The sequence below is a fragment of the Morus notabilis genome, unplaced genomic scaffold (assembly GCF_000414095.1).
Source record: "Morus notabilis unplaced genomic scaffold, ASM41409v2 Scaffold1333, whole genome shotgun sequence".
Taxonomy (NCBI): Eukaryota; Viridiplantae; Streptophyta; class Magnoliopsida; order Rosales; family Moraceae; genus Morus; species Morus notabilis.
Genome location: NW_010364060.1, coordinates 533444 through 542333, shown reverse-complemented (window position 1 = coordinate 542333; position 8890 = coordinate 533444). Strand labels below are relative to the sequence as shown.

The following is an 8890-nucleotide window of genomic DNA, read 5'->3' as shown; positions in this document are numbered from 1 at the left end:
TTTTTTTTTCTTTTTTTTTCCCTTTTTTTTTTTTTTTTTTTTTTTTTTTTTTTTTTTTTTTTTTTTTTTTTGAATGTCGACTTTTAATGCAAATGTTAATGCTGTCAATATTATATTTGACATCAAAAAGCATGAAAATGACATATTTGATATGCTATTCTATTTTGTGCGTCATTGTATCATGTCATTTTAAATATGATTTCTACTTTTTGTCATTATTATTAAGTTTGAAATTACCGAAAGTGAACTTTATAATTTGAAATTGACAATGTTGTAATGTATAAATGCGAAAATGGTTATTAATGTGTGCATTTTGGAAAATACTTGTGGTTACGGATTTTAAAAGAAAAAAATGTATATTGTTAAATAATGAGTCAGCGTTCAGAATGGAGTAATTTTATGTAATTTTTCAAAGAGAAAATTAATGAATTCACTCTTTGAATTATTATTTACTTTTGATTAATATATTTTTCACTAATATAATTCTTTAACTAAAGATTATTAATTAAAAATAAAGGATGAAAATTTAAAATTTATACATTTTAAGAGGTATTTGTCTCTTTTTTTTTCCTATTCAAAACGAGTGACTGTATAAGTATTGTTTTTAGATGGGTCTATTGTAAATTCTTTTTTCCTTTTTTCACAATCTTTTTTAAATCACAATCAATTAAATTTTAATTTTTATTATTGCTTAGTATTTCAAAAATATCCTATAATTAATATGTATCTTTTTCCTTTTTTTTTTCCAACACACCAATCAATCATTAACTTCTGCTAATCCAATCAATCGTTAACTTGTTTTTAATTGGGCAATTGTTTTCCTTTTTCTAGTTTCTCCTCCCAAAATTCTGTGTCTTATTAGTTTTGATGAGATGGACAACATATACATGTTTCTCAACGCGTGAAATTGTACTAGTGGAGGTAATGAAACAAATAATAGCTTTATTTGTAATTTTGTATTTTTTTATAATTGACTTTTTTTTGGCTTGAAAAAAGTTATAATCTTTCTTTCAATGTAGTAATGTACCGGTGGAAAAAAAAAAGACTTTCCATCAATCTTTCAATGTGATATACAAAAACTATTAATTTTGTTAATATAATATAAAATATCCGTACACAAAATTTTAATTAATTTATTTTTAAAAAATAACCAACAATGAATTCAATAAGAAAGTAATTAATTGGTAGTATAACCGGTAGTAATTATATTACTAAATAATTGTACAAGTAATTATAATATTTTCTAATTAACGGGCACTTTACATGAACAATATAAATTTTAAGTTCGGATTGACATATGCTAAGAGACATAAATTATTACAGAGAATGTCAGAACCAAAAATACTTAAAAATCGTAAAATCTATAAAAATCACACACACACACATATATGAAAAATCACAAAACACTTACAAAATTCAGATATAATGAATCAAATACACAAAAATATAAGCATAATTTTGCTTAGTATATAAAACTTAAATGATGTCATTCTGGTATATTTGTAATAGTTTTAATATCTATCCAACTTTAAAAATCAAAGTATATTACCTAAATATCTCTTTTAAATTTATATATTTTCCAAAGTTGAAAAACATGTTTTCCATCATCTATAATATATCTCATAAAGACCTTTTTTGATAGACCGATTTATGAATAGAGTCAATCTCATTCCTCACTCAGATAGCGAGCTAAATCAAAATCACATAAAATTAAAAAAATATTTAAAAATAATAATTTCTAATATTAATCTAACCCTTAAAAAATAAAAAGAATTACTGATCCGTAAGACAAAATTCCCTGTATTTTCTCTATTTATTTATTTATTATTATTGTTATTATTATTTTGGAGAGAACCACTAGTCTTTATTCCCACCCTTCTACTGTAAAACCTTAAACCCTAGCTTCAGTCCAACAACTCATAATTCTCATATTATTATTCAAAGTCAAAAAGGAAAATTTCTGTTTTCATGTTCCAAAATGCTTCCTCTCTACGGCTCGTTTCCTCATCAACTCCAATCCTCCGCCCCACCACCTCAACAGGTAATATCTCTCTCTCGCTTTTCACGGACAGAACTTAATTCATATAGTTACTCTCCTAATCTCCTTTCATTTTATTGGATGTTATTATATTAATTAATTATTCAAAGCTTTTTTTTTTTTTTTTTTTTTTTTTTTGTGTTAATTTGTGTTTACAGAACTCTATGCCGTCTCAACCTCAATTGGGTATGAACAATCCTCAAATTCCAATCCCTTTTTCTAATAATTCCAGTAACTATATGAATAATGGAGTGGCTATGCCTATGCCCAATATGGTAACTCAACCCGGCTTCATGAATGGACCTAACCATCTTCTTCCTTCGCCAAATAACCATCTGGGCATGCCCCCTTTAGGGTCACTTCGTCCTATGCCTCAACAGGGGAAACCCCACGTGGGTTTTGGTCCACAAAGTGGTGTGAGCAATATGAACTCGGGTACTGCATTTCCCGTTCACGGGCAAGCGTTTGGGCACAATAATCTATCGAATTTACCGCAATTCAATCAGAATGCGGGTTCGCAGTTTGGGCAGTTTTGTCTGCCCAATCATACTATGCAGAATATGAACCAGTTTGTGCCTATGCAAATGCCAAATCTTCCTCAGTTTGTCCCTCCGAATGGGTTCGGGGTTATGGGCCAAGCGCCTCAGGCCACAGCTCTTCAAAATCCTAGCTTTAATTCGCACTTCGGTAATGTGTCTCATTATAACCAAATTGTACCGCAAGTTAATCAGAATCAGCATAACTTTCCCCTGCCCATTGCTGCACCTCAGCAAATGCAAGCAAACTCGTCGACCATTGTTTCTAATTCGTTTCAGACAGAGCAAAGTAATGACTTACAACCTCCAATGTTCATGGGAACACAGGTATCTTTCTTCTCATGAGTCTTTAGTCCATGTTAATTATAATATATTGCATTAGCATTGTTCTACTGGCCTATTTTCTATTTGTTGGAAAAATAAATGGTGTATACCCGCACAAAAGTTTTTGGTCTGATAAGACAAATGCCAATCGGTTTGCATGATTTTGCTAATACATGGGAAATGTAAATGGAACAAAAGTTTGTCTTTATAAGCACTATGCAGCACTTGCAGAAAATATAACTAAACTACCTACTTATGGAAAGTTCACTGCGCTTTGTAAGAATTTATTGGTGATGTTATGTTTAGTTGAGCGTTCATGGAAAAGATATTTCAATTTATTGATCGATTGAGATCACTGTTCTTAATTTCGTTACTTGGTTCTTTTGTCCTCATAGCAGCACTGGCATCCGTCTCCATACTGTTTTTATTACTTCCTGTGAATACGTTTCTCCATCTTTTATGATTGGTTTTGTCTTCCTTTAATTTTTTTAAGGGGGGTTTTTTTTTTCCCCAATTAAATTGTATTCAATGATTTATGCACTACTGGATGGGCTACATCTGTTGTCGTTCATGTGGTTGTTGTAGGGAAATCCTTCAAAAACAGCTGGGCCTAATATCTCAAGTTCCGGTTGGAAAAATCCATTGAGTAAAAACTTTACAAAGAATCCAAAAAGAGGGATGATGCAAGGGGGGTATGTTATTTTATGATCATTTTCTTCTTTTTTCCTTTTACATTTAGATGATTGGCTTGCCATTCTCAATGTGACTCAATTTATGTAGATTTCAGAATAATCAGTTTCATCACGTGAAAGGTGGAAAGAAAAAGTTTGGATTTCCTAATGCACACAAAGGAAGAGGTTTGTGGAATTTTCTTTTTCTGTCAAGTTTGTTCGTTAATCATTCTTAGAAACAATATGAGGCAGCAAAAAGGAAGTTGTTATGTGACCTTGCATTGTATATACCTCATCTTATTGTCTTTGTAACATATTTCCTAATATTAGGAATGTTGTCATATCACAAAACTTCTTTTATTTTAAATTAAAGAGACGAGACATTTCCATAAACTTTAGCACGGCAAAGCTAATGGGGAGACTAAGATAAACAAACACAAGTCTTAACTATTAACTCCATAAAAGGTTTCTCTATATGGCGATGCGTTTTGACTAAAACTGCTAGTTGAGCACGATTTCCAGTGTTTTTAAATTTTGTTAACTGTACACAGGGCTAAGCAATGAGAAGTCGGGCAAGTTTGGTATTGCTAACTCTATGGCACAAGGGAGGGAACAAAGAAGGTAAGTTTTGCATGATGCAAAGAGAGAGAGAGAGAGAATAGAGCTCTTATTAGTTCTTGTTATTTAGTGTAAATTGTTCTGAGGTGCATTTGTTCATCAATCAACTAGAGAATTTTTTTGTAGTTAGTATTTTGCTCCATTGTCGGGGAAAAAACGTAATCAATCGCCCTTTTTCCTTATTCGCTGTCTATTTTACACTTTTTCCAATAATGTCCAGCTTGCAGCTGCTGCTACTTCAGTTCTTCTAATGTTAGTTTTTTTATTATTATTTAATATTTCCTATGCTTGGGTGTTTTCACGCTATTCAAATGAGAAGATCTCTTTCTTTGACGTATACGGAACAAGAAATTCGACAGTGGCGTGAAGAACGTAGAAAGAACTTCCCATCAAAAGGCAACATAGAGAAGGTTTCATTTTCTGCAGTATGTATTGTCTGACTTTTGCACCTGTTACGGGGGTTCTGATAATTCTATGTCCCCCTTGCAGAAACTTACTGAAAAGCTGCTCAACAAAGAGGCTTTTGAGAGGGAAGCCAAACTGCGAAAAGAGGTACGTTGATTAACCTCTCTCTCTGATTTGTTTTCCATTGTTTTTTTCTATGATCGATATTTTCTTTTTGATCATAGAACTCGCAAGTCCAAGCTAGAATTGGCTTGTCATTTTCTCTGAAGTTAGGAAAGAGGCATTGAGTGGATCAATGTAAAATTCTCTAAGCAATCATCTGATCAATCTTTTAGCCGATTGAACCCATTAGGGATGCCTCTAGCATTAAATTTTCACCATTTCTATGTCTCTTTATCTCCTTTATGAAAATTCACCACTTGCAATTGATTTCTATTCTCAACATCAAATCGTTACTAAGAGAACTTAGGTGCTTCATTGCACGTGAAACCTTAAGAGTTTATTTGTGTCCAAATCACAAGACTATAGCTTTTACTGTTTCACGGAAGGGTGGCATATATAGGTAGCTTTACATTTCACAAGGATATAGAACGGTTTCATTCAACGGACAAAATTTGAATACCGAACGTATCAAAGAAAGGTAACTGTTGGAATAATGGTGGCCATTATTATTTGATTTGATATATTGCGATCTATAACATTGGTGAATGAGGTGAAGGGTACGGAAAGAGAGGGTTTCGACCCTAGGTAAAGTAAAGCCTACAACATTTCTATACCCCTTCTTCAAAAGGGTTCGTTGCTCTTTACATTTTCGGAAAGGGGTGAATATCAATGTCCCATTCATTGATGTTATTAAGTTAACCAAGTAAGTTACTTGGATAATGTTGGTTAATGCAATGTCACCTCTGATTACTTCATTCCTGTTTCTGACTTATCCATAGCTAATTCTGTCTCAATTTCATTTGCCTTGCATAATTGCCATTCCCAATTTTGATTTGTGGAATTCCTTGCTTGCAGCAACTCAAGGAGATTCTAGCCAAGCAAGCTGAACTGGGAGTTGAAGTTGCTGAAATCCCGGGATGCTCTCTCCCAGATCCAAGGAAACAAGGGCAGGGAAGAGAAGAGAATGGGAGGCCCTTAGCCAAGAAAGGGCGAATACGCAACAAATTTGATAAAAGAGGAAGAAATGATAACAGAGATCGGCATCCTAAGAGACAGAGGTTAAATGATAACGGTTCGTCGGCTGTTTGTGTGTTGAACAGGAAGCAACCGACGTTATTGAAGAAGCTTCTTAGCGCAGATATAAAGAGAGATAAGAGCCGCTTGCTGCAGGCATTTAGGTTCATGGTAATGAATTCTTTCTTCAAAGATTGGCCTGATAAACCTTTGAAACTTCCTTCTGTGATAGTCAAGGAAGGCTCCGTTGAAGAGGATGCGAATGACATCGTTCCGAATTCGGGGAAAGGTGACTTGGAGCATACGGATAAGACTGTGTTAGGAAAGTTTGACGATGCTGATCATAGTGACGACGACAATGATGGTGGTGAAGATGACAGCAAAAATAGTGACTGTGATAAACATGAGAACGTGGAAGAAGAAGAAGAGGGTGAAATCATTAATTAAAATTATCTCCCTCTATGCCGCCTTCTCCAGCATTGTATTGTTGTATTTATATGCTTTTCCTTTTGGTGAGCTGGGTTCTTCAGGTTTTTAAATTCGTGAAATTAAGAATTTGATGTTGAGTTTTGCTTGTTTGTAAAAAGCAATGCCAAATACACCCCAAAAAAAAAAAAAATGCAGTAGAGAACAAATGCAACCCTCAAAGTTATAAAAATAGGTAGAAAACAACCCTACTGAAACTGCTAAAGCACGTCATTGAATTAAAGATTGTATCATTATAGATAGATGAACATAGAGATCCAAGAACGGGCTGGCCCAGCCCTGCCCGTCCTGTTCTTCTTAGGCCCACGAGGGCCGTTGGCCGGGCTGGCTCAGCCTACGATTTTTGTGGGCTGGGCCGGACCGGGGCCGTATCAGAATGATCTCGGTGTAGCTCACACCACGGGTCAATTTTACGTGGGTCAAGCCGAGCCGTGCCGCAGGTCAGGTTGGGTCATGTCGTTGGTCAGGATGGGCCGTGTCATGGGCTTTGAATGAGCTGGCTCACTCAAGGCCTATCTTGGCCCATCATGGGTTTAGATAAGTCATCCCATCTACGTATGTAATTTAGGATAATTATACATAAGATGTTGACAAAATTACTAAAAAAAAGAAAAAAAAAATTAAAGATATTATGGGCCTAGATGGGTTGGGCTTGGCAGGCTCATTATGGGCCTAGACTGGCCGGGCTTGACCGGCCCATCATGGGCCTAGACGGGCTGGCCCAGCCCATGATTTTTCATGAGCCGTGCCGGGCTGGCCCATGAGCTGATATATGTTGGCCCAGTCCAGCCCACTAATATTTATGGGCTGGGCCGTACTTTGAACAGTGAAGGGCCGTGCCGGCCCGGCCTGTCACTGTGTCATGATAGGCCTGGGCCGGCCCACGGACCCCGGCCCATTGTTGCATCTCTCGATGAACATTAGAGAAACATTTAAAACATATTGGTTTAAACAAAATAGAAACAACACTATTGCAAACGCTAGAACGTTTCATTAAATTAATGATTATATAATTACATGAAATATTTGATGAATATTTTTAATGACAATATACAAAATGAAGATTTTGACAGACATATGTTCGATGGATTTACAAAGTATGAAAATTTTGAAAACAAAATAATTTGATGTATATTTTTAATGATCTTTTTTCAAAAAAAAAAAAAAAAAAAAAAAGTGGGAGTAAAAATGGAAGTTAGTTATGAGAAATCAAAATATGATAAAGTAACTCCTTAAAAGGGTGTTTTTAGAAGCCTATAAAATCAAATTCAAATAATTAGCCATAATAAGTGATATTTTGAAAACTAAAACACATTTTAATTCGCCCTTTAAAATAAAAGTAAGATTATTCTGGTAGGGTTGCTTAAATAGTGCTTGCAAATGAAAGTTTCTAGAATCTCAGATGATCATCGCTTCAAAGACTTGGTGCGATCATAAATACAAGTTTGAAAAGTCTCAAAGATTATTGTTGAAACGTATGTTTTAAGTTAAAAGAATTCTGATGAAACCGACAGAGACAAGAGAAAAGTTCTGGAATTCTTTTCCATTTATTATCCTTGGAAGTTTCTTCCACATACTTTTCCTTTTCATGGTTTGAAAAAAAAAAATGCTATTGGAATAATATGTATCAAAACTATCAAATTACATTAAAATCAAGTCAGATATATGAAATTTCATAAAGCTTAACAAGACGTCTGTTTTTTTATGGGAAAATTTTTTTTTCTGTTTTGATTGTACTATTATACATCACCAACAAAGAAAAGGTAACCAGTGTCGTAAACAATTAAAGTTGGGTGATCATAAATTTGTGTCTCTCTTTTTAGGAAATTTCTACGTTATGACTTATCCTGTTTAACCACCGTAAGAATTACTTTGTAATTATTACATTACATTTTCAATGGCTTAATTTGTGATTAAAATAATTTTGTAAACGCTTTGTAAATTTTTAATATGGAAGCTTACAGAGATTAGACCGTTAAAAATTTAAGGCAGATCCTATGATATTAAGAAAAACATGCCCTACTGTAGAAGTTCTCATCTTATTAATGTTAAATGTATAGATTTTTACCGCATCAAAGCAGTATGAAATATGAAGTACCAATATTTGCGTTAATGAAAAGGAAACTACTTAAAGGGGTTGTTTGTTGAGGAATTCGTATCCCGATTTAAATTATGGTTCATGGTTCGTTACAGTATTTTCTCTCATAAAAAATACACATAAATTAAAAATGATTCTAATCGCATGATTCTAATCTATGAACTAAACGTCTCTAAATTGATCAATAAGCTATGACAGCTTTTGAAAAAAAAAAAAAAAACCAAACAAACAAACAAAAAAGGCGAGACTTGTCCAAGAAAAGAAAAACAAGTTCCAGAGACTTATAAATATGTATAGCCTACAGGATTGGGATACCATTATACCATTCCATACACAAAAATTTAAAAGAAAGCAAATAAAATACACTTTCTGGTCTGAAAAAAAAAATATGGCACGTTTATAACTCGTTTTAAAATGATTTTATTTTTTATATAAAAATAAAAACGTTTTTAATCTCAGAGAGAAATTATTTTTGAAAATGTCTTTAGTAGTTTTATCAAGAGATTATTTTCAGTATAAAAAAATCCATTAATGTTTT

At 33.5% G+C, this 8890-nt stretch overlaps 1 protein-coding gene across 1 annotated transcript; it reads left to right on the top strand.

The window, feature by feature from the left end:
- Positions 1 to 1926: 1926 nt before the first annotated feature.
- Positions 1927 to 6401, top strand: LOC21403155. The gene is made up of 8 exons (XM_010105693.2): positions 1927 to 2041; positions 2197 to 2901; positions 3484 to 3590; positions 3679 to 3755; positions 4121 to 4190; positions 4507 to 4597; positions 4677 to 4739; positions 5610 to 6401. Exons 1-8 carry the CDS (start codon positions 1979 to 1981, stop codon positions 6213 to 6215), a joined length of 1782 nt encoding a protein of 593 aa, XP_010103995.1. The 5' UTR covers positions 1927 to 1978; the 3' UTR covers positions 6216 to 6401.
- Positions 6402 to 8890: the final 2489 nt, after the last annotated feature.

Excerpts from the sequence above, each read along its gene's own strand:
- LOC21403155 (XM_010105693.2), top strand. The coding sequence starts at position 1,979 with ATGCTTCCTCTCTACGGCTCGTTTCCTCATCAACTCCAATCCTCCGCC. Across the intron at positions 2,042-2,196 it reads CCGCCCCACCACCTCAACAG|AACTCTATGCCGTCTCAACC; the intron begins GTAATATCTCTC and ends TTGTGTTTACAG. Across the intron at positions 4,598-4,676 it reads CAAAAGGCAACATAGAGAAG|AAACTTACTGAAAAGCTGCT; the intron begins GTTTCATTTTCT and ends TCCCCCTTGCAG.